Here is a 25,302-nt window from a genome sequence, read left to right as displayed (position 1 = left end):
ACTTCTCGCTCTTTCGATCCAGAGTCCATCTCGGCTCGCTGCCGCCGGCACCAGCAGAAGCCAGCTACGGCAGCATCGTTTCTTCTTCGCCGTACACACACACACACAGAGTCTCTCTTTCTCTCCCTCTATCTCTTTTTAGAAGAGAAGAGCACTCGCAAACTGAGAATCAATAGCCACGCACGTGTGTGTCTGTGCACGAGTCTCCTCTCGTACCCTTTTTCCATTTTCTCTCTTCCTTCCTCTTCTTCCCACCGACCAGTCCCATCCTGCCTTCCTCTTCCTCACCGTGCGCGCGTTTCTTGTTGCTCCTCTCTTCGTCTCCGTCCTCGTCCACCTCGTCCGCGTCCTCTTCCTCACCGGCAAGGGTGTCGTTTTTTGCCAGCCGTCGAACGAGCCTCATAGAACGTCCACGAGGAATCTCCTCCTCTTTTTCTTCTTCTTCTGTCGCCGATAAAAAGCACGATAAAGAAGAGGGAGCGAGGGGAAGGGACGCCCGGTATCGTTCCACCGTCGCCGCCATGCCTCCACGCCGCCAAGAGGTGATCTCTCCTTCGAGAGATCGTGGAGAACAAAGGACAGAGGAGAGAAAGTCGAGCTTCGAGCGAACGCGACGACGAAATGTCCTAATCGGAAGCCGGAATACACACGGTGATAATGGATAAATCGCGTGTCTCTGTTTGTCTCCCGTTTTCGAACCTTGGCCTCGTTCGACCTTAAGTCTTCATAGAACGTCCACGGGATAGGTGTATCGCGGATATCTTGGACATCGTTCTCTTCAAGGTGGGAGAGAATACCGGTGAAACGCTTCGAGGATCGAACGAGAGAGAGAGAGAGAGAGAGAGAGAGAGAGAGAGAGAGAAAGATAGAGAGATAGAGAGACCAGGGTCTCGGCGGCGACGACGAGGGGCCAGGAGAATTACGATAATCTACGTACGCAGCGTCCTCCTTCTTCGTCTCCTCACCTTTGGCTCGGCGACGGCCAACTCCCGGCGAGGAGTTGGTATCCTTCTGAAGGTAACGAGACGGACAAGGAGAAAGCCTTACGTGGCTCCGTTCGCGAGCGCGGACGATAACGTCCGTATATATGGATGTGTGCGCGCGTGCGTGTGGTAGCAACGTCCTCGTCTCTCCTCCAGAGAGACGAGGTGGGCCCGAGTATCCTTGTCAAGGTAGCAGGCCAGAGGAGGAACGAACGACGGATCGACAGACAGGAGAGACAGAGACGAGTCTCGGAGACACGATAATGCCGGGTGGCCAAGAGCCCCGGCCGCCTCGCCGATGACTCGATGCTCTGTTTGTATCCGTGCTTCGGTTGCCGTTGGGAGACCGAAGCTCCTCCGATCTCCGTCGCGCCAAAGTACCACCATCTTCGTACTCTCCTCGTTCAGCGTTGGCTACCTGTGCGCCGGCTATCCTGTCTCTCCCGATCCCTCCTCCTTCTCATCCTCCCTCTACCCTTTCGCTAGCGTCGCGTCCTTCTCTCTCTTCCAGACACTCTACCGATGCTGCTCGTCTCACCTGAGCGCTCTTACCTTAGCCGAACGCTGGCCGAGCAACAGAGATCGGTGAACGCGTAGAAGAAGAAATACCCAGCCGTAGGCTTTCGTCTCGCCGCCTCTCCTCAGCAAGCTGCCACGGTGTAAGTATGTACCTATTGCTTGGATTCTCTTCCAAGCAAGGAGTGGGAGTACAGCGGAGAGAAGGCTGCCGCTGCTGCTGCTGCTGCTGCTGCAGGTAGGCGACGAGAGAGGTGAGCGGTGTCGAAGAAAAAGAGAGAGAGAGAGAATGAGATTCGCCGTGCGTCGAAGGAGAACAGTTGATCAAAAGAGAAAGAGAACGGGGAGGCGTTGTAGGGTGGCCGCAGGTAAGAGAACGAAGAAAGAAGCGAAGGTGGAAGAGACGGGTGGAGCGAGACGCGTATTCGGGAGCGAGGGAGGCTGACACCAGGCTCCACGTTCTGGAGAAACGGAGAGAGAACGAACGCGTGTCAGGGAAACGGGCACGAAGGTGGTACGAGGCTGAGAGGGAGAGAGATGGAAGCAGTTGGAAGGGGAAGAGAAACAGGGGAACGAGAGAAAGAGAAAGAGAAAGAGAGAGAGCGAGAAGAGAGGCAGTTCGTGGAGTCGAACGTGTGTGCTACAGAAGAGAAGAGAGAAAGAGAGAGACAGAGGCATTGAACGAGAGGCGAGGTGGGGGGCGGAGGGGGCAGGAGACACGGAGCCAAGAGCGGGATGCTGGGAGGCGGCGGCGACGGCGGCCATGTTGCCGTATCCCGAGAGAAGAGAGAACGATCCGAGAGAGCACCGTGAGGCTGCTTCGTTTGTTGCTTGCAGCGGCTGCCTAAACTTTGGGTGGTTTAATTCTACCTGTTGGGCCGCACAGTTCGGGGTGTAGTGCATCCGTTTCCACCCTCGACGAGTTCGCCTCCTCGCCACGCAGAGGGTTCCACCGTTTTCCCAGAGCGAAAGAAAAACGAAAAAAAAAAAAGAAAACGAGAAGCGTCGAGTTCACGTCGCGAGGCTTCGACACACACGACGTCGGTCGATCTGTCGCGCGCGGAGGTATCGTACGCTCGCGTTCGCGATTCCACGGCGACGATGTCGTCCTGCTGTCTGTACAAGCCACCGTCGCGTTCATCGTCGTCGTCGTCGTCGTCGTCGTCGTCGTTGTTGTCGCTGTCGTTGTCGTTGTCGTTGTCGTTGTCGTTGACGTTGTCGTCGTGGTCGTCGGCGTTGACGTCGTTGCTGTTGTTGTCGGTAGAGCGGCGGTCTGCGCGAGCGTGCGCGTGTGCCTGAAGCCGGTGTACAAGTGTGAATCGTGAACAGACGATCCGGTTTGGAAAAACCGTATACGGTCCGGATCCTCGTGGCTCGTCGAAGAGGGGTGTGGAAGGCGCGAAAGGAACGATACCAGCGCTTGGCGACTGGCTGAGGCGGAACGCGTCGCGGAATGGACCAGAAACAGAGGATAATGAGGTGCGCGGAGTGAATTTTGTGAGTTTCACGGTGTCTCCTATTGTCTCCTTTCTTCTTTTCCCCCCGCGCCACTCCGCGTCACGCCAAGTGTGTCTGTCTCGCCTAGTGTGTCCAGTTTCGAGTCTCGATCGGCGAGTCAACCATTTCGCGAGAGGACGGAGACAGCGAAGAGAAGAACCGAACCGTTGTAAAAACCACCGAAAAACCGTGCGTACGTGTCCGTGGGAGAGGAACTGAGAAAACTGACGAAGGATTGACCTGCGACAGTGGAGAAGAGGGTGGGGAGAGAACTTTTCCGCGAGGAAAGCTCGTGGAAAACTCGCGGATGGAAACGGATCGATCCATCGGGAAGATGGTGACACTGTCATCCGTGGAGATGTGATCCGGAACACAGGAGGGACGCTTAGTAGTTTGTAGTTGGTCCTCCCCCCTCGGCCACCCCACCAGCACCCCCTCGACCTACCACCTACCGTCACATTCTCTACCACCTTCTTCTACTGCTCTCCACGTACGTACACAAGTCTACGGGCGCGCGCGCACTCGACCGTCCAACCACCTGGTTTTCAGCCACCGGATCGGATTCTAATCACCATCGGATCGATCGGTCCGCCATCGATCCATCTTCGAAAGATATCGGCCTGTACCCTCGAATGCACACCGAAACACTTCCTCCCTTGCGATCCAGCGAGATCCACGATTGCAGACGCACCCTTCGGACACGTTTCTCTTTGCACGCGAACCCCGACAACGTGAGTATTATCATCTAGTCACTAGAATATCTCTCTCTCTCTCTCTCTCTCTCTATTTCTCTCTCTGGACGTCGCGAAGTCGATCCACGCAGCGGACCTCTTCGCCACGGATGTTCACCGGCTACCTGCGTGGTGACGCACAGGTGACGCGCAGGTGGGCCGCCGGTAAACAACTCGCGCGTCGAAGACAAGTGGAATCATCCGGTTCTCTTTTTCTCTCTTCCATCGATCCGTTTCAATTCCTCTCGGTCTTTCTCTTTCGCGTCTCCGTACGATTGCGAACCTCCGTATATTTTTCCCCCGCGAGATCGATTCTCGATCGCAGCTCGAGGTGTAAGATACCAAAGGTACGTTACGTAGGATAGAGTTTCGAATGGTTACGTAAAACGGCGCGCTACTACGGTAAAAATACGGTGTGCCGTTCAGAATGGCGATTGCGCGCGTTCGAACGTACGTACGTACGAGCGTGCTCTCGGCAGCGAGTGAATGGAAGACTCGCGAGTATAATTGGCCCCGAGTTTAATGGTGGCCGCCTGATGGAATCGCGCGCGTGCAACGCGCATTTCCACGCGGCTTTACGTTTCGCGTGAACGACGTGAACCATTGGTTGGTTCGTCGTGTCGTGTCGAGCGCGAAGATTCCGAAGAACGTTCTCGAACGGTCCACCTTTCTTTCCTTCGTCTCTCCTCCTTCGATTCTTCTTTCTTGCCCGGCGAAAGAGACAACAACGACGCGCCTGTTAATCGCGAGAATGAATCCCCGATCCTTCCCACGGCCAGAGAACACGCCACTAATTCTCACTCCCGGAACACTGCACGGAGGAGGACAGCACCTCCATAAAGTTGAAACGATCGCAGGTAGTAAAAAGGAGGAGAGCGCGTCGTTGACTTGGCTGGTGTAGGCCAGGTACGCTCAGCGAGGCGAGCAAACATCTCGTTCTCTCGAGGGTTCCCTCCAACGATCGAACATCCTTGTCCCTTGGCTGGATCCACTTTCCAGCCAGATCCGAGTCGAGAAATTCGAAAGACAGACCTCTCTCTCTCTCTCTCTCTCTCTCTCTCTCTTTCTCTCTCTTTCTCGAATTTCTGCGTTCACTGCGTCTCCGACCACTCGTAGAATGACCTCACTCGGCCACGAACGACTCTGTCGATTCGTCGATTGGTAGATCCAAAATGGCACAACGACAGACACCTGACTTCGGCTAGGTTCCGAATCACACCAGACAGACATTTTTCCACGAGACAGACGTAGCTGTATGTAGCTGTAGGAGGAGAGGCTCGTTCCTCTTGGCAAAGACTCGTCTCCGGAGTCCTCCGTCTCCGAAGGCATCGTCCACTGACGCGGAGCGAGGGAGTACAGGTACTTGAAATACAAACGGACCCACGGAGGTGGGTCCAATCTGATGCAGGGTTCCCTTTGAGAATCAGGTTAGACCGGCCGAACCTGCTCCTCTGGCTTCTCGTCTCCGGTCCGCGGTTGTATACCGGCTTCGTGTACCTACTCCTTCTCCCCAGTCGCCCCAATCTCCTTCTTCCGCGTAGTGGGTAGGCAACCAACCTACCTACTTCCCGCCACCCTGTTCCTCCACGAGTCTCTCTCTAGCGCACGTAGGCCGGTTCATCCGTCCAGCCGCGTTTCTCTTACTCGCCACCGCGAGTTCTTCCTTCCCCGAGTCCGCCCCGGTGATCATCGTTTCAGCCAGGAGCACCCGCGTGTCTCGCACACTTCCACGAAATCGGGAGGAAACTCTCCTGCCGAACAAGGTCGAGCTTCAAAATGCAGAGACCGCGCGTCGCTCGGTTCTCCTATCGCTACCTCGGTGCTTCTTGCTTCCTCGTTTGCACGTCTATCGTTACACCGGCCAGCGGGTCCAATTCCAGTTTCACGCGGCCTGTCCTCCTTCTGGCCACGCTCGTAGTAGGAGGCGATGAAGAGGGAAGCCAACTGGTTTCACTTACCGTGCATCCACCTGGTGGATACGACGGCGCGACACGAGGACGATGGAATCCGTGGTGTCCGACTGGTTTTGATGGCCAACGTCCACGGATTCCCTGGTTCCGACGCGCACGTGATAACTGAATCGACCAAAAGCCATCGAACCTGCTATTCTGGCTTCTGAATCCTTCTAGCTCTCTCTCTTTCTTTCCTTCGCTCGTCCGATGGCCTTCCTGATTCCTCCGCCGATCTCGTCGCAACCTGACTTGCCGCACGGCAAAAATGCGACCCGGCGCTTCCTGTTTCACCTTCCTTTCTTCTTCCTCTTTCGCCAAGGCGTCCGGTTGTTCGACCTCGCCACGTTCGAATCTCGCGGCCAGATCAGGGAGAGGAGGTCTAAAGAGACGCGGCCAACAGGAGCTTTTCACTTTCCAAGTGCCTGCCTGGCTCGGTTTCGCTCGTCTGACTGTCTGTCTTCGACGCCGGTTTATTACACCTGTCTATCAGAGCCGCGACCGCGAAACCGTTTCCAGTTTGACGTGCCGGCCTCGTAGCCGGTTCAAATGAATGGAGGAGAGGCGAGACCAGCTGGTCCCGCTGATTGCACGTTGCGCAATCGTGCGACGCGACACAGAACGTTAGAGTTCCCGAGAGTGCTCGAGAATGCCGTCTTCTTCTCGGCTCGTTCGCTTTGTTGGACGTTTGAACGAGGATGAAAGAGAGGAAAGGTTTTTTACTCAGCGTCGAATCCATTCATTGTTACCAGCCACCGATGTTGTAACACTTGATCCCTCGTCTTGCTGATACATCATCTTGCGACAACTTGCAATAAAGTTGCCGTTTCGAAAGAAAGAGCACATTTCAATTCGCAATTTTATTTAAACTCGTTGAATGTCGGAAAGCACAGATTGCGAATGACGTTTCATCTAAAGTAAAATGTTGCAGTTTCGAAAGATCGTGAGGCAAAGGGTTAATTTCGAGCCGGCAAGAAACTTTGAGCGTGTAAATAAGCGTGAAAATCATCGAGCGCATTTTGCAACAATTTCAATGAAAAATTTAAGGAGCTCGTTGCTATAAATATAAACTCTGCCGAGAGAGCGAGTCAATTTACCGCGCTGGATAATTGATCGTAAAATTGAACGTCGTAAATAGTCATCGAATCCGAGGTAAATTTCAATAAATAAACGCTGTGACATCACTGATTTTCTCTGCACTCGGATATTGATAAACTGTGGCCTTCGTGTGACTCATGTAGAACTCGGAAGCTCGCGTGGCAAACAACGTGTCAATTACATTTTTACTTTCCTCGCCTTGGCGAACCGGAATTCGACCGTTCGAAACATTCTCAACGACACGATCGCAACGCATTACGACGAGAATTCGTCGTAAATGATAAAAATATATAGTTATAGGAAGCGGAGGATCGTTGAATTTCTCGTTTGTTTCCCGGTTCGTTTCGCAGGTCCTCGCTGGCTGCTCCTCTTCTATTGTTCAATCAAGTGCCATACAACGCTCAGCAGAAGACTGTGATACGCAATCCCTCAACTCTTGATGCCAGGAACCCGTACGTTCGCGTACAGCTAGCAGACGATTGTCAGTCGACCGCCGCGGAGAAGATCGAAGCAGAAGCGAAGGTGGGAAGCTTTGGAGGGTAAGAAGAACGCCACGATTAGACGAACTGGAAAGAGAAGTGGAAGACTGCGCGGGAGAATGTCAACTTGCACCGACGAGGCCGACAACGCACCCCTGCACATGCAGGAGGCTCTATCCCCGGTTAGTTCATCTTCAGTTACTTTCTCTCATTTCTCACTGACTTCAAACGTTTGCCAACCGACGGAACAGTTGAAAATTTAACCATTCGCGAGTAACTCCGGATTTTATTTATTAAATATTCTCGAACCAGTTGAAAGTGATTATTTGCCAGTCGAGGAAATAGTTAAAAATTTGATCATTCGCTGGTAACTTTGAATTTTATCTGTTAAATATTTTCGAGTTAGTTGAAAGAGATTGTTTGCCAACCGACGGAATAGTTGAAAATTTAATTTTAAAGTTTAACCATTCGCGAGTAACTCCGAATTTTATTTATTAAATATTCTCGAGCCAGTTGAAAGTGATTATTTGCCAGTCGACAAAAATTTAATCATTCGCTAGTAACTTTGAATTTTATCTGTTAAATATTTTCGAGTTAGTTGAAAGAGATTGTTTGCCAACCGACGGAATAGTTGAAAATTTAATTTTAAACTTTAATTATTCGCGAGTAACTCCGAATTTTATCTATTAAATATTCTCGAACTAATTAAAAGAGATTGTTCACCGGCCGATAGTTGAAAATTTTATTCTAAATTTTAACTCCGAATTTTCATTCAATACTCTCGAGCTGGACGAAGTTTTCTCCTTGGAGAAGCTATTCGCGATAGTTTCGTTTAAACATTTGGGGTTTTGCACGCTCAACGACATTGGAAATAAAATCAAGCGAGAAAAATTGTTCGCAATAGCTTTTAATCTCTTGCGTTGAAACATTTTATCCCAAAATTGCAATATTCTCTCAGTTTCAAGTGTATTTAAATATAACCCAGGCAAAACAAATAATAAATTTATTACTCAATAATTTCTATCCAGTGATATACCGACGAGTTCAATAGAAAAAGAAAGCGACGAATTATGGTTAACCTTTTGCGCTAGAATTGCAATATTTTCTGTTTTAAGTATATTTAAATGTAACCCAGATAAACCAAATAATAAATCACTTTTTAGTAATTATTTCTTAGTAATTTCTATTAGCTGATATATCGATGAATTCAAAATGAAAGCGACGAATTATTGTATACGGTTTTGGTCACTCGTTATGGTCCGCAATCAGTTGCGAGCGCAGCTGGTTAAGAAGTTTTCATGCGCTGGAATGACGTGCCACGGACGTCGAGAATTTTTTGTCCCCAAAATTGCAATATTTTCTCAATTCTAAGTATTTAAATATAATCCAGGCAAATAATAAATTTATCACTTATCCATAATTTCTATCCAGTGATATCGCACCGACGAATTCAAAAAGAAAGCGACGAATTATTGTACACGGTTTTGGTCACTCGTTATGGTCCGCAGTCACCGCAAGTGGTTAAAGAAGCCTCAACCTCTTGCGCTCAAATGACGTGCCATGCACACGTCGAGAATTTTTTGTCCCCAAAATTGCAATATTTTCTCAGTTCCAAGTATATTCAAGTATAATCCAGGCAAAGCAAATAATAAATTTATCACTTCTCAATAATTTCTATCCAGTGATATACCGATGAGTTCAATAGAAAAAGAAAGCGACGAATTATTGTATACGGTTTTGGTCACTCGTTATGGTCCGCAATCGGTTGCCAGCGCAAGTGGTTAAATTCGAAGAAATTAAATTAATTTCTTCGCTACGTCGCCCGGAATGTCAGTCCCGTTCGCACGAGAAATCAATTTCTCGCGTCTCGCCGAAAACAAACGTTCGTCGAGGCACGATTATTGTAATTTCGAACGAGTTCCAGGATATTTGTCAGATTTCGAGGATTTTTTTTTTTTTTGGTAGCAACACAAAGGGGATCGTTCGTGACCAAAGCCCTCTCGTGGATGGCTCTCGTGTTTCTCATTTGATTTCGACGATTCACGGAATGCAATGGCATGATTTCGTGGGTTTCTTCTCGCGTGGGTCATCGTTTGACCTTCCTCCCTTTCTCTTTCGCTCTTGGCCCCTCTCCCACCCCTTCCACCGTCGTTTCGTCGGTACCACCCGTTGCGTGAAATAACGAGAATGGCGGACCGACGAGATTATTGCCGGTTGCCGTTGTTCCAGCCGTGGAACTTCTGGAACGACCCTGAGACGCCGCAGCGTGCCGGTGATGAACGAGACTCAAAGTGGACCTACAGAAATCGACTGTCGACTATTCTTGGGAAAAATTTTTTTTACACAAAGAGAGAGATTGATCTATTTCTTTGTTTCCTTCTTTTTTTTTTTTTTCTTCTTACAATTAGTTTTTCTTATTCCTCGAATGCTTGCATTCGAATCTTGCACTCAATTTGGCAAATGAAAAATGATTCGTCGTATTGTGAGAAGACGTTCAACTTTTGCGAAAAGATATTCAATTTCTGTAAGATGTTGGGTTACAATATTGTTACAATGAAAGCGTATTTTTCGTTTTGTAATTTTATCTAGCCGTTCATATTAAATAAAATTCACTATTGGTATTCTCGTTTCAGCTACTCCAAAGTGTTTATAGAAATAGACATGACCGTCAGTGTTGACACAAAATTTGATCGAAAAATTATGTTTCTGTACGCAATGACAATTTCCATCACATCCTGTTCAAAACTTGAAGTATTTTTTCAAACAAATTGTGTCAAACATAAATTTTCTCCTAATTAAGAAGTTAATTAAGAAGAAATCAAATAGTTTTCATATTTCATCGTATTTTTGTATCTTCACATTTCTGTACTCTTGTAGCTTTATATTTTTATACACGTACGTGTCCCCGTTCTCCTGCCTCGTTTTCATTCTCTTTTCTTTCTTCATTTGATCCTCCGTGTTTACTCCCGGCCGTGAGCAGTCTGGTTGGTTTAGACGGGGATTGATTTTGGCTTCGAGCTCTTGTTTGAAGAGAGTAAAACCGCTCGAGGATTCGTTGACCCCGTGCTAGTCACGCTGTCTTGTTTGTCTTTGCGAAGATGTTTCGCGGGTCTGGCGCGAGGAGAGGCACGTCATAGATCGTGAACCTTCCTTTCACGACACGTTTTTTGGAGAAACGAGCGTATAGAAAGCCGTATATTAGATACTCGTTGGTTTGTCCTTCTCTTCAGAATAACTTCGTTACCATCGAATTCTTTTACCATGCACGCCACAATCAGCATTTAAAAACAAAATATATAGAATAAACTACAATCATAAAATAAAATCATCCTACCAAAATTCAAAAGTGTAAGATACAAAGTGTAAAAAGAAAAAAAAAGAAACCAAAAAGGAAAGAAAGAAAAAGGAACAGAACTATCTTCTTCTCTTCTAGAAGATAGATGACCCGACAGGCAAAGACAAAAGATAAGATCCTCTCCAAGTATAAAACAAGAGACTCTCGAAAAGGAAGTTGAAGCGAAGCTTTTATGGATTCGAGAACGACGGGGGGACGCCCATCGTTACGGGATCCCATTTCACGTGGAGGCCGAACCCTCGGAAAAAAGGAATCTCTAAACGAATTCCAGTAACTTATCGGCCTTAGTGGGTGATGTGTATATCGTTGTTAGGTTGCGGCCACACCCCGTAGGAAAGGAGCGGAGAAGAGAAGAGAGGAGAAGCCTGAGAAAAAGATTTTCACTGTCACCTGGCCGCAAGGTTTTTAACCTCGACAATAGCATACCTGTCCGCTTAAAAGTGAAACTCTGTAGGACGAGAGCCCGTTAGTTGCGTGGCGTTGCTCCACAATGGCTGAAGACTGCTTGGAGTATGGTGGCTCTCCCCTTGGAATCCTCGGCGAGGCTCGAGAACGTTACCGGGGCCAAATCCCTGTCGGAATTATTACGCTTCATCTCGTTCGTGAACGCGACTCGGCGATACGATTCACTGTAATCGGATGGAACGCCGACGTGGCGTTCTTTCTTGTCGCTCGAATCGGGAAAAATTGATTACTGACAGTTTATAGCGAATTTGAGAAGCTGGCGGATCGAAACGATTATACCTGAGATTAGAGAATTTTACGAATTTAGAATTGATTTTTGGAAATTCACATAAATGAAGGATTATTTCTTCTATTTCTTGCAACAAATATATATATATATATATATATATATATATATATATATATATATATTTCAAACTTGTCAATTGTAGTTATTAATTACTCCACTGTTATATAACCGTAATGGAACTAGTTTTGCCTGAAGCACCCCGCGACATTGGCATGTCTACTAACTAATTACTAATGCTCCAATATCAATCATCTGACATTAATTACTCTGATATTAATTCGTATCTAATGTTGATCCGTTCCGTTACAATTATTAATTTAAATGTCGATTATTCCAATATTATTCAACATTGGCGATGTTATCTAATCGTAGCGTATTTTTATTAAAAACGTCCTCTAGTCTCTGACAGCTCCAAAAGTTATTACTCACTTAATGTTAATTGTTCTCATATTAATTACATCTAACATTGATCATTTCAGATCGTAATGAAACTTTCAAGTCTTTCGTCCATTAAATTTAATAAATCCGTACAGATCCTCTTTTTTTCTTTCTCAATCTCGTTGGAAATCGATGAGAATTTCTGTTTTCACATGAAAAAAAATTTTCCATCGTGGCACACCGAACTCTCGTGAAACACCGAAGGCAAACGATCGTCGTCGATTCGTGTGCGAGCGTAGCTGAAAAAGTCTCGAATCACTCGGTTGGGGAGAGAGAGAGAAGGAAAAAGAGGAGGAGGAAGACGTTTCTCGCTGTGTGTGTACAATGACTCGCCGGATTTCGCGTGTACTTGATACAAAAGTTGGACCGTAATGCTCGATGATCAAATCGTGCTATTCATTGTCCAAGTAATCGACAGAGATTACTTAATAGAATCCGCCAGACTCCCATTCTCGACCTTTTCTTGCTCGATTTTTCTACCATCGTCGATGATAAGAATGGAAGAGTCGATGATAATAGGAAATCTGTTCGTTGTGATAATTTTTTTTTAAGGACTGTTTTCCTCTTTTTTTTTAAAATGTTTTTCTCTTTAACTTCATCAGTAACTTTGATGCTTTAATGTGGTCTTTCGACAAGTTTCGGGTATCTTTTATTTCTCTTTCTTTGCTTTTGTCCGGATTTTCCAATCCTCCAATTTTCTAACATTCGACTTTCGAGCATTTGAACATTCAAATCTCCCGCGCTCTCTATTTCCAAACTTTTAAATTTCGGATCGTCCAATTGTAGATCTACAAATTTCCCCAATATCCTCAAATCTAGAAATCGTTAAATCAAGAACAAAGGTAGAAGAGGAATATCCATATCTCAATAGAAATTGATATATATATATCATTTTTAGTGAATCTATTATATACGTTAATTTCAATGAAGTTTAATTCGAACGAGTTAGAATTCCCTAAACTCATGGAAGAGATAGTGACGAAACACTAGTTAAAACCAGAGACGACTCGTGATCGATTAAAGCATAAAAGCGATGAAATCGGCAATTGCGAGGATCCAAAAGAATCAGGGGAACAACTGATCGCTTTTTTTTCCTAGCAAAAAGATGGTTGTCCTAACCATTCTGAGTAGTGTATAATGGGAACGGAATAATGGTAGTAAGAAATGGTTAGCGAGAGAGTTGTGGAGATATCAATCAAAGATAATGGCGGTGGAAGAATTTTTGTTTCATTCTGCAGCTACCAAGAACGAGAGCTACCAGATATCGTGGGAGAAAAAAGAATGATTTATCGCTCTGTACACAGTGGACGGATCCGTGCACGTGATAATTACGCGAATACTGTCGTAATGTCAACGATATTGCTTGCTTCTTGCTCTCAAATTGTGATTGATGACCCTCCGATGAGCTTATGAACGTCCGATGAACAGAATCACTGGACAAGAGCGAACGCTTCGAATTTTCCAAAGTGAATTTATCAACTGACGAATGAATTTTTAAGAATTTTTTTTCCCTGTCTGAAGAGGGAAGATCTTCGAGTCTCAATATTTCCGAATTCTCGAGTAGTTTTGAATTTTGGAACCTTTGGACTTTTCAAGTCTTCGAACATTCTAATTTTCGAGCGTTAAAATTTCCAAATATTTTAATTTTCGAATAGTCTACTTTCGAAATATCCTAATTTTCGAGCATTAGGATATCCAGATATTTCCATTTTTAATTATTAAAGTTTCTAAATATTCTAATCTTCGAATATTGAAATTTTCAAATATTGAAATTGCCAAATATTCCAATTTCCAACTATTCTAATCTTCGGATATTAAAATTGCAAAGTATTCTAATTTTTAAATATTGTAATTTTTGAATATTAAAATTTCCAAATATTCTAATTTTCGTATATTAAAATTTCGGAATATTCTAATTTTTCAAATAATAAAATTGCCAAGTATTCTAATTTTTAAATATTGTAATTTTTGAATATTAAAATTTCCAAATATTCTAATTTTCGTATATTAAAATTTCGGAATATTCTAATTTTTCAAATAATAAAATTGCCAAGTATTCTAATTTTTAAATATTGTAATTTTTGAATATTAAAATTTCCAAATATTCTAATTTTCGTATATTAAAATTTCGGAATGTTCTAATTTTTCAAATATTAAAATTACCAAATATTTTAACTTTAATTTCCAAATATTTTAATTTTCGAATATTCCGATTTCCAAATATTCTAATTTTCGTATATTAAAATTTCGGAATGTTCTAATTTTTCAAATATTAAAATTGCCAAATATTTTAACTTTAATTTCCAAATATTTTAATTTTCAAATATTCCGATTTTCAAATATTCTAATTTTCGTATATTAAAATTTCGAAATGTTCTAATTTTTCAAATATTAAAATTACCAAATATTTTAATTTTCAAATATTCCGATTTCCAAATATTCTAATTTACATATATTAAAATATTCAATTTGAAACTTTTCCATTTCAAAATCCCAAACTACAAATTCTCACTCTTCTATTCCCGATGTGCCTGAATTTCCCAATTTCATAAACTCTCGACTCTTCTCAGCCTGTCAATACAAAATTCCCGATTCCACTGACGATTGGAAAAATAGGGAGGAGGAGGAGAGGGATGCGTGCGATTCTCAACGTGCGTGAAACGAGCCGAAAAAGCATATAAATCGTAAGTGAAATAACGAGTCTGTTTACCGCGAAGAGAAAGAGGAGGTAGAAAGAAAGGAGAAATAAACGATGGAGATATAATAATACGATCGTGGACAAGCGTTCCTAGCAATTCCATTTAGCTTGGCTCGCCCGCGGCCACCACTCACGATGTCCGATATACGCCAAGCAACGTCTGAATAAAACAAAAAAAAAAAAAAAAAAGAAGAAAACACAACCCGACGAACAATCACACGGATATTTTCGTGATTACTGTGACTGGAAATAGAGGCAGGAAGTTCGTCGGGCGTAAAACGCATGGATATACGACTAATAACAGTAATTTATCTCGGATCATAGACGCGCCACGTTTTCGTTACTTAACGAAACTTAACACCGATCCACGAGTTCCTCGCGGCTAATAAACAATTAGAAACAATTACAAGAGCCATTCGGCGAAGCGGGCTTAACGTCGTCGAACGATTCGAAATCGCGCGGCTGATTGAACGTTCGAAAGTGTACCTGAATCCTCTTGGCTAGTGTTGGCGCTCATTTCACGTTGCTCGAATCAAATTAAATGGAAACTAAATAGGTATCTGTCAAAAGTTGCAAGAAAAAAATGTTGTGTCAGACGTAAGTGAATTCTGATTCAACAATTACGTCTTTCTTCAGTCATTATTTAAAAGTGATTATTTTACAGTTGTTTCATTTAATAAAAATAAATTTCACTGTGAATCTGCGAGGGCTCACATGTCTAAATATCCAAATTTTCAAACGCCTAGATTTGCAGCAATCCGAATTGCCAAATTTCCAATTTCGCGAAGGCCCAAACTTTCAGGTATTTAAATTTGAAAATACCGAGATTCCCAAGAATCCAAATCCTCAAACAACCTGATTCCCGAATTCCTCAATTTCCAAATTCGCAAAAATTCAAGCTTCCAAGTATTTGAATTCTTGGAAATTTTAAGATTCCCAGAAATTCAAATCCTCGAACAACCTGATTCCCAAATTTCTAAATTTCCAAATTCGCAGAGATCCAAACTTCCAAGTATTTAAGTTCTTGGAAATACCGAGATTCCTAAGAATCCAAATCCTCAAACGATCTAATTCCCGATTCCTCAATGTCCAAATTCGCAAAAGTTCAAGCTTCCAAGTAGTTGAATTCTTGGAAATTTTAAGATTCCCAGAAATTCAAATCCTCAAACGACCTGATTCCCAAATTTCTAAATTTCCAAATTCGCAGAGATCCAAACTTCCAAGTATTTAAATTCTTGGAAATACTGAGATTCCTAAGAATCCAAATCCTCAAACGATCTAATTCCCGAATTCCTAAATTTCCAAATTCTTACATTGAACAAACATCCATTTTCAAACGCCTGAACTCGCGAACATCAACATCTCCAGTGTCTCCAAGTCTCCCAACTATCGAACTTCCAACTTCACTAGTGCAGCCAGTCCAAGGAGAAAGTTCAGTCTGACGAAGAAAACTCGAAATTCTCTTCGCCAAGAAATCCCAACCAGCTCAGAAACGAAAGGTGGAAAGTTCAGTCCATTTGAAATTCGTCAAAAGATCCAGAAATATAACGAAAAAAGACAAAGAAACAAGAAAAAGAAAAAGGGTGGGCGTAAAGAAACGACCGCGACAATAACAGAAACGCTGACAAGTGTTCCGCGAGTGAACAAAGCTAGAGGAGAGGCATCGGAAGAGAAAGAGCGGCTCGATATAACAAGGATTCAACGCGCGGATGAGCAGAAACCCTCGGACGATCGCGTACACGGTCCAAGGCGTGGTGGGATGCTGCGTGGAGCCTTGCTGCGAGAGAGGACCGCGTGTAACAATGAAGAAGGCTCTCCGATGTGAGCTGAGTTAGAGCCTGCGTTGCACCGACGAAAGAAAAGCCCTTAACGATTCCGCGTAAAATACGTACGGGGCGCAGGTGCGTATTCGAACGACCGCGTGATCGGCAGCGAGCGAGCGAGCGAGTCTCGAGAAGAAATCGGCGCGAAGACGCGCGAGCAGCGGTCGCGAGAGTATCCGCTCGGCCTCGGAGGAGTATCGCCCGACCTGGAACAGTCTCTCACGGCCAGCAGGCCAATTAACTGTTATTATCAGCCGGTTCTTGCGTGTAAACAGACGCTAGCCTCTGTTAGAAGGCGGACGATCCCTCGGAAACCGCTACCGACCCCTCGGCTCGTTTTTCTATTTACTGTTCGGCTCGATCGATGGAGAGGTTTCAGGCAGATCCCCTCAGGTTGCTCGCGAGATAACGAAAATCTACCGGGTACGTGAGATGGTTGCCACCGCTCCTATCGCTCGGACGTCTACGGTGTGTAATTGACACTTGGGCGATAGATGATGGAACGAAGTGATTATTTTCAATTGGAAGCTAATTGGCTCTTTTTATTTTTCGTAAAACGCTAATTGAGTCGCAGATTGGATCGATTTATTTTTCTCCAGCTGTGGAAAATGGAGGCTCTTTCGGGAGCTGACGTATGTTCAACCACTTGCGGACCGTAACGAGTGACCGAACCGTATACAATAATTCGTCGCTTTCTTCGGTATGATATCACTGGACAGAAATTATCGAGAAGTAATAAATTTATTGTTTGTTTCGCCTATTTTGTTTTACTTAAATTACACTTAGAACTGAGAAAATATGTTGCAATTTTTGAGATGAAAAATTCCAACGCAAGAGGTTAACAACTTGCGCTTAGCAACCAATTGCGGACCATAACGAGTGACCGTATGCAATAACTCGTCGCTTTCTTTTTTTTATTGAACTCGTCGGTACGATGTTACTGAAGGATAGAAATTACTGAGAAGTAATTTAACAAATTTATCATTTGTTTTTTTTGCCTATTTTGTTTTACTCAAATGTAATTAAAGCTGAGAGAATATTACAATTTTGAGAGAAAAAATTCTCGACGTGCGTGGCACGTTATTCACAGCGCAATAGGTTAATATGTATAATTGATATATACAATGTATAATTGATGTATACAGTGATTACGTGTATTGCACGTATTAGAATGTTGTAAATATTTTTTAAGTTTTGCCTCGCGAAACTTTATCTTCACCGCATAACTTTCCACCTCGCGATGAAAACAAAGTTGTAAGCCATGTTCCATCATCCATGGAACCTAACCTAAATATCGTGTGGAATCATTCGTTCGGAATGTGCTTACGCGATGACGAAGAGCATCCGAAAACAAGTTCGAAATCAGAAACAGAAAGAAGAAAAAAGGAAATTAAAAGTAAACTTACGCAACTATGAGAAACAGTCGGAATCAGTTACAGAGTTAATTAACACTGAAACAATTGAAACATAAAAGACATTAGAGACATTAACGTACGAGAAATGGTACCTAATGGTAGATAACTTTATAATACGAGTTTATAGAGTACACAAGCTTTTATTCTTATACATTTTACATAAAAACTAACAAAATCACTAAAAAATACGCTGTTTTACGTCTATAAAATTTCTAATAAAACAAAAATCACGAATTGGTCATTTTGACCATTTTGGTAGTGTCAAGAAAGAATGAAGCCAATGGAAATCAATCGCTCAGTTCGATCGAAAAACGAAAAAATAAAATAAGACCGTTCAAACAAACAAACTTGCAAGAATAATCGAGAGAACTACGCAAAGTTCATTTCAATTGAAAAAGGAACCGAGAGAGTCGTTAGAAGTCGATGAAATAAATCGGTTCGATAAATAGATAAACGAAATCGGTTAGTCGGAAGAGAAAGAAATGAAAAAAAAAAGAAAATAAAAGAATAGAATGAAATCATTTGAGGCAAACTTGCGCAACGATCGAGAATAATTAAGAGGCTACGGCGATTATTCAAGAGAGAAGAAATACGATGTAGAAAAAGATCATTAGAAGGCATCATCTGTTCGACAGATAGATTCGAAAATTATTATTTGAAATCGATTGCAGAACGAACCAAGGGAGAAGAGAAAAAAATGAAAAAGAAATAAAAAAGAGACTGAGAGAGTCAGGCACAAGGCCAATCACCGTCTAATAACTCTCGACGAACGAAGGAACGTTCCGTTGAAGTACTATCGCGATGCCCGTGGTTACGTAATCCCCTACCTTGACAGCGATACTAGATTGAATCTATAGTACAAGGCCGTCGTTCGACACCCTGTCGTGTACACGTTTATTTCATAAATAATCCCGAGATAACATTCTTTGGAGGAGTCACACGCCGCGCGTACTGCAAAACGTGTATTCGTGAGCTGGCTACACGCGTAACGAATCTCTTCTTCCTAACGATTCTTTCTCCCACTCCTCTTCCACCGTTTTCATCCATCGGTGTCGATGCTGGCGCGTGTAAAACTAATAGGTTCCAGGCCTGTTTTGCTAGTCAACGCGCTCACACACACACACACGGCCACGATAAATTTCCCTGGCGAGCAGCGATTAGATTTCAAACGAAGTTGGTACACGCTTTCACCGGACAAGTACTTAACGTCGTGTCGCGATCGCGGAAGCGTTCGTAATTCAGTTGATTAATATTCTTCAAGCACCAACCCCTCGTATGGGTGTCGTATGTTCGCAGGTTTGTTTTTTTTTTTTTTTTTTTGAGACAGTTAATTGGAACGAATGGTCCTCCGAGGGTAAAACTCGAGAAACGAGAAATGACAGACGTTCTCTGTACACTGAGAAGATTTTGATATCACGTGGTGTGTATTTTTATATTTTGAGAATGTTCTTCGAAAGAATTACACTTTCGAAGATAGAAATTTAAATTTAAATCTAAGGTCATAAGTGCGAACAAGATATTTGCATTCTGGAAAATCTTTTTTCGACAGAAATTTTGTACTTTAGGAGCAGAAATTTTATTTCTGAAGGTAAACGATGGAAATCTAAAGAACAGAGATTTAAATTTGAATTTAAGGTCAATCTAAAGAACAGAAATTTAAATTTGAATTTAACGTGAAGGAGTTGTTTGTATTCCAGAAAATATTTTCCAACCAAAATTTCCATACTTCGAAGAAGTCCTTAGAGACAGAAAGTTTTATTTCTGAGGAAAAACGACGATTCCTCCGAGGATAAAAATTTCAACTTACAAGTATTCCCATTCTGGAAAATTTTTTCTAACAAAAGTTTCGCTTAAAAGGAAAAGATCGAATTGAGATCTGATATTTTAAAAATCCTTTCGTGTCAGATAATTTCAGAGCATAAAAGAGCAAAACCTAAGAAAAAAAAAAAAAAGAAAAGAAAAAGAACGAAACACTTAACGTGTTATTGTTACATTCTAAACGAAAAAGAAAAACTTTTTTTCGAATAAATTCAACCTTAACAACTTGGGATCGTCATTAATCAACGGGCAGCAGGTATTCGCTGAAAAAATAACTTATCATGTTGGTTGACCGATGCTCGAGACGACCGATGACTCGCCGCCGGTGAAACTCGAATATTAACCAGATGACTCACGATATTGTTAATTATGTTAATGGACGGTGCATGATCGTAAATGACATTGCACGCTCGCTCGTCTGGGGCGCTGTTCGAGAGAACGGGAGGCGAAGCTTCGCGGCAATTCGGCCTGATTCCCATTGGAAAGTCCCATAAACGCGCGGGAAATTCCAAACGACATCGTTAGCATGATGGAAGATTCGCAGAATGACCGCACGACGATGACTCCAGCTCGAGTCCCTCTTTCGCTGCATCTTTCTTTCTCTTCTTCTTTTTTTTTTTTTTTAACAGTATTTCGCATCCACTCTGTGCGTGTATGAGAGTGTCCTTGACGGAGTAATTAGTGAAGGGAAAAAAGATGTACTCGAGATTTAAAAACATTTTGTTCAGAATGAGAACCCGTTAATATGATGAATTTTTTGTTTTAAAAGACACGCGTATTTTTTTAGACAAAATTAATATTGACTTCTGTTTATGAATCTAATCTAATGTTGATGATAATCATTTAAATTGTAATGATTTACATATGAACAAAGACAGGTTGGATGTAATTAATAATGAACGTGAAGACACAAGAGGATGGATTGTAATTAATAATATTAGTTGAAAAATAATTTCAATGACGTAGAACGAAGATAGACAGAATACGAAATCTGCCTCAATGAAAATTAATATCTCTGCATTAAATAATGCAAGACAACAAAGAAACATAGATAACAAAGAAACATAGAATTTTCTTCCATCTTCCAAAGTTATTCGACATTAAGAATTCTCGAAGAAAACATTCGCCATTCTGTCGAGCAAATCCATTCATCTCTAAAGACCTTTGCATTTTACTCACAAGTGGCCATTTGTCAAAACATTCTCAATTTCCTCGGAGTCAGCCGAGAACCTGATGCAGAAACCATTCAAGAAACCAATTCTGGGAATCCGGGCGACGCGTACTCCGACGCTAAAGATCCTCTTCAACCACGAAACTTACTTACTCACCGATCGATCATAACCGCTTGACAACCTGAACAAGCAAACCGAACGATCGTCCCGTCTGTTGTGGACTTTTCGCGACGCGGCTACTTTCGAATCGCGATCTCCCGACGCGATTATAAATCCGCCAACGGAGAATTAATCCGCGGAATTGTGAAAAGTGATCGCGGCGAGTTGTTCCCTGAATTTCACGCGACGAAAAGAGGATCGATCGCGCGATGCGTTACGTTAGAAAATCGAAAGAGTGACGATACTTTGATCTTTGATCGCCCGATGGAACGAGAAAGGAGGAGGGGAGGGAGGGAGAAGAAATATTGGCAGATCAAAAATGTTACCAGATATCATCTAGGAGATTAATTATTAATACTACGGCGGACGTCACATATATGTGTGTACATAATTGATTTTGGTCATCCAAAAATATTAATATAAAGTAAAAATATAAAATAAATATTAATATAAAATAAAAATATAAAATAAATATTAATATAAAATAAAAATATAAAATAAATATTGATATAAAATAAAAATACAAAATAAATATTGATATAAAATAAAAATACAGAATAAATATTGATATAAAATAAAAATACAAAATAAATATTAATATAAAATAAAAATACAAAATAAATATTAATATAAAATAAAAATATAAAATAAATATTAATATAAAATAAAAATACAAAATAAATAAATATTAATATAAAATAAAAATACAAAATAAATATTAATATAAAATAAAAATACAAAATAAATATTGATATAAAATAAAAATACAAAATAAATATTGATATAAAATAAATATACAAAATAAATATTAATATAAAATAAAAATATAAAATAAATATTTATATAAAATAAAAGTACAAAATAAATATTAATATAAAATAAAAATACAAAATAAATATTAATATAAAATAAAAATAATAATAATATTATAATATTATAATATATAATATATAATAATATATTATATTATATAATAATATATTATATATAATATTATATATAATAATAAAAATATTTGTTGACACTGGAACAACTGAAATACAAAATATTCTACGTATAAATCACTATAATTTAAATGACGATTAAAATAAGTAGATTTATACAATCGTACTTTCGTCCAAGCAGAAATTAATGTTAACTTTGACAAAAACAGCTGTATCTTTTAAGTAGTTCGAACGAAAGTCTTAGTCGTATCGAACAATATGGTTCGATTGTTACAGCATAATGAAATTACAATACTACGATAATTAAAATTATATAATTATTTATAACAAAAATAATATTCTCTAGACGCGACTGTCGTTTCAAATATCCCGCCGAAGACTCGACTTCGACTGGACTGGTCTCCGCGAAGCGATTGGCTTGAGAGTTTTACTCGAGAACGTTCGAGAATGTTAAACACCGGTGCGTCGTTACGACATACATATAAAGTATTGGCAATATAAATTTCCGTGACCGGCGAACCGGCGAACCGTGCATCGATAAAATGGCAATTTCATGGTAGCCACACGACCACGATTAATTGAGGAACGCTCGCATAATTGGGAAGCTCGATTTAGCTTAAAATCAAATCAATCGTTCATCACTGACGAAATTCTTGGTTTAATGTCGTTGTCCAATAGCACGTTTTACGATTTGAATTGTGCAATTGTAATTGCAACGTAGAATTGTAATAATTTCATTTTATTTCAGCAGTCATAGAAATTACTAGAAATTATTTTCGCTCGACGCAAGTTTATCTAAGAATATTATTAATTATTTTTAATTCGTCGGCATTCACAAATTTACCTACATATATTTTTATGTACATAATATTATTGTTATTACTAGAAATTATTTTGGTTCATCGACATTCGCAAGTTTACCTACGTGATTATGTATTTAGTTACGCAACTTGTTATTTATGTAAGCTTCTAACTTCACATCGTGGAGCATTGCTTCGCGAGCATCTTACTTGAAAGCTTTCACGAAGCCGTCCTCACCTACGTCTACTGTCATCTGTTGAAAGTATTCGCCGAATGGTTCCATTTCTAATCTTGTATAGGACCTGTGATTTTCTTTGAAACGTTCGGTCTATACCCTCGTCAACCAATCTCCTACGAAGAATTGCGACTGAGTATTGAATCCCTCGCCTGAATGGGGCCCCGAGGACCATCTTTTGTTCCTTGAACTCGACCCACTGTTCTCCCAGCCCTTTGTAGGTCGTAGAATAGAACACGATTCTTAAGGAAACCGAGATTATGAATTTTAATTTCAGATCTTGGCTCAGTTGTATTCGTAAAAATTTCAATTGAAAAATTCGAATTTTTATTTTTATTAAAAATCGTATCGAACGTATAAAAGTGTCAATGCACTTGTGTAACTTATAAAACGATAAGTATATATATAACGATTGGATTATTTATTTATGTAAGAGAAGAGAAAGTGTCAATCTATGTTATACGAAGATATTCTGACAGAGTCTTCAGAACTTTTCTAATTGCTCGTGATAACTGCACTCACATTCGCCTCAGTGGCGTAGAACGTTGATAAAAAGAGAGATTTAATAGCAAATGAAAAAGTAAGTACCATAATTGAACTGATCGCTTATTTAGTTTCTTTGAATATTCCTACTACGACTAGAACTCCAGCAAACTATCTGTCATCACGTTCGCGAGCGGTTAAAGTCAGCAAAAACCGAGACTTATATTTATTAAAGTAGCTATTATATTCGACCTGCGCGTGTATTTAGTAGCAGCTAAGGAACTGCGACAAAATTTTTGATGTTTTCTTGGGTAACTAAAATTCCAGAAGTTCGAATACTTGAATTTTCAAATTTCCAGAAAATTGTTATATTTTTCCTTTCTTTAAAACATAAACTTCCCTTTAACTTAAACGTAAAATTTATAAACGTATTTCTACAGTTCCAAATTTCCAGATATGCAAACTTTCAAATTTCTAATTTTTCGGGGGTCTAAATTTTCAATTCTTCAAGTTTGCAGTAGCCTAAATTTCCAAATACCAAAATTTTCAAAAGCTTAAATTTCTATATTTTCGTATTTCCAAAGATCTAAATACGCAAGCGCCCAAATTTCCAAATGTCCAAATTTTCGAATGCTCAAATCTCCAAATTCCTAAATTCGCAACGACATAAATTTCCAAATTCCTAAATTGTCGAGTACCAGAATTTCTATATTTCTCAATTTCCAAACAGGCAAACTTTTACACGCCCAAATTTTTATATTTCTAAATCCACAGACGCCCAACTCTGCGAACGTCCAAATTTCCAAATATCCAGAACTCCGAGTACCCAAATTTCCAAATCTTGAAATTCAGAAAGATCGAAAATTCCCAAATCTCCCAAATGTTCCAAGGCCCGAACACCAAAATTTCCGAGTGCTTAAATTCGTCTATTTCCCAGTTTCAAGACGCCAATTTCAAACTCATTAACCTCCAACACTCTTGAACTTCAGTATCTCCAAATCGCCGAAATTTCTAAATTTTCAAATTCCTCGAAGCGCAAACGCTTGTCCACAACAATAAAACAAACGTTCACTGTGTTAGGTGCAGGAGGGGCCAGTGTCCCCGGCGTCCTCCTCGCTGAGCAATCAGAATCAAAACGAGAGCGAGCAACAGGTGCTGCTGGCCACGATGCAGCCGGTGAACGTGCTAGACCTCCACGAGCCGGCGACCGTACACTCTCTCCACCCCAAGTACCATCATCACCATCATCGTCATCATCACCATCACCACCACCATCATCATCAACAGCACATCCAACCAGACCCGGACGAGGTGCAGCAACGTGCCGCGGACGACGCTGACGGGCGAGTGACGCCCGGCGCTGATCCAGCGGCCGCCAACGCGACGCTTGGCGTCGGCGAGCACAAGATGATCGATCTGATCTACAACGACGGCCAGAAAACCGTCATGTACACGCACGACAAGGAGATCATCTACGAGAACGAGGCGGACCGCGTTCAGGTGGTCGAGTATCCGCCTCCGCCGCCGTCGCCACCCTCACCGTCGCCACCCTCCGCGGTCACGAGAGCTGGACTCTTACCACCGGCCTGTGTGACGCCCAGGTCTGGCTCAGCCACCACCGCCTTACACCTCCATCATTATCCTCAGCTGCAGTTGCAACACGAGGACGATCTTCCACCGAGCGTACGCCACGCTGTGAACGCCACGGTGCCAAATTGCGGGGCGGCCACCACCACCACCACCGTCTTGGTTCTGTCCGAGTTGGTCGCCGCTGACCCCGCGGCCGGGGCTGCCGCCGCTCAACAACTCACTCTCACCGCTGCTGCCGCTGCTTCCCTCCGCGCCGGGTGAGTATCTTTTTTTTCCTCTTCTTTTTTTTTTTTTTTTTTTCTTTTTCTTCAAGGTGGAATTTGTATATGGATTTGAGAGGAAAATTGAACACGTTAGACCGACT

The 25,302-nt window shown here is 42.0% G+C and overlaps 1 protein-coding gene across 4 annotated transcripts in view; it reads left to right on the top strand.

Moving 5' to 3' along the window:
- Positions 1-2,214: 2,214 nt before the first annotated feature.
- The window catches only part of LOC122537544 (protein grainyhead-like), a 195,060-nt gene continuing 171,972 nt past the window's right edge, over positions 2,215-25,302 (top strand). The window contains exons 1-3 of one of the 4 annotated variants that reach the window (XM_043670787.1): positions 2,215-3,727; positions 7,125-7,435; positions 24,429-25,195. In XM_043670787.1, coding sequence (XP_043526722.1) covers positions 7,373-7,435; positions 24,429-25,195 — 830 coding nt within the window. In that variant the 5' untranslated portion in view covers positions 2,215-3,727; positions 7,125-7,372. The remainder of the gene's footprint in view (positions 3,728-7,124; positions 7,436-24,428; positions 25,196-25,302) is intronic. The other 3 variants (XM_043670786.1, XM_043670785.1, XM_043670784.1) reach the window with 3 other exon arrangements.

This window comes from Frieseomelitta varia, unplaced genomic scaffold (genome assembly GCF_011392965.1).
Source record: "Frieseomelitta varia isolate USP_RPSP 00005682 unplaced genomic scaffold, Fvar_1.2 scaffold_912, whole genome shotgun sequence".
Taxonomy (NCBI): Eukaryota; Metazoa; Arthropoda; class Insecta; order Hymenoptera; family Apidae; genus Frieseomelitta; species Frieseomelitta varia.
Note: the sequence above shows the minus strand (reverse complement) of the source record. Positions and strands in the feature narration are given on the sequence as shown.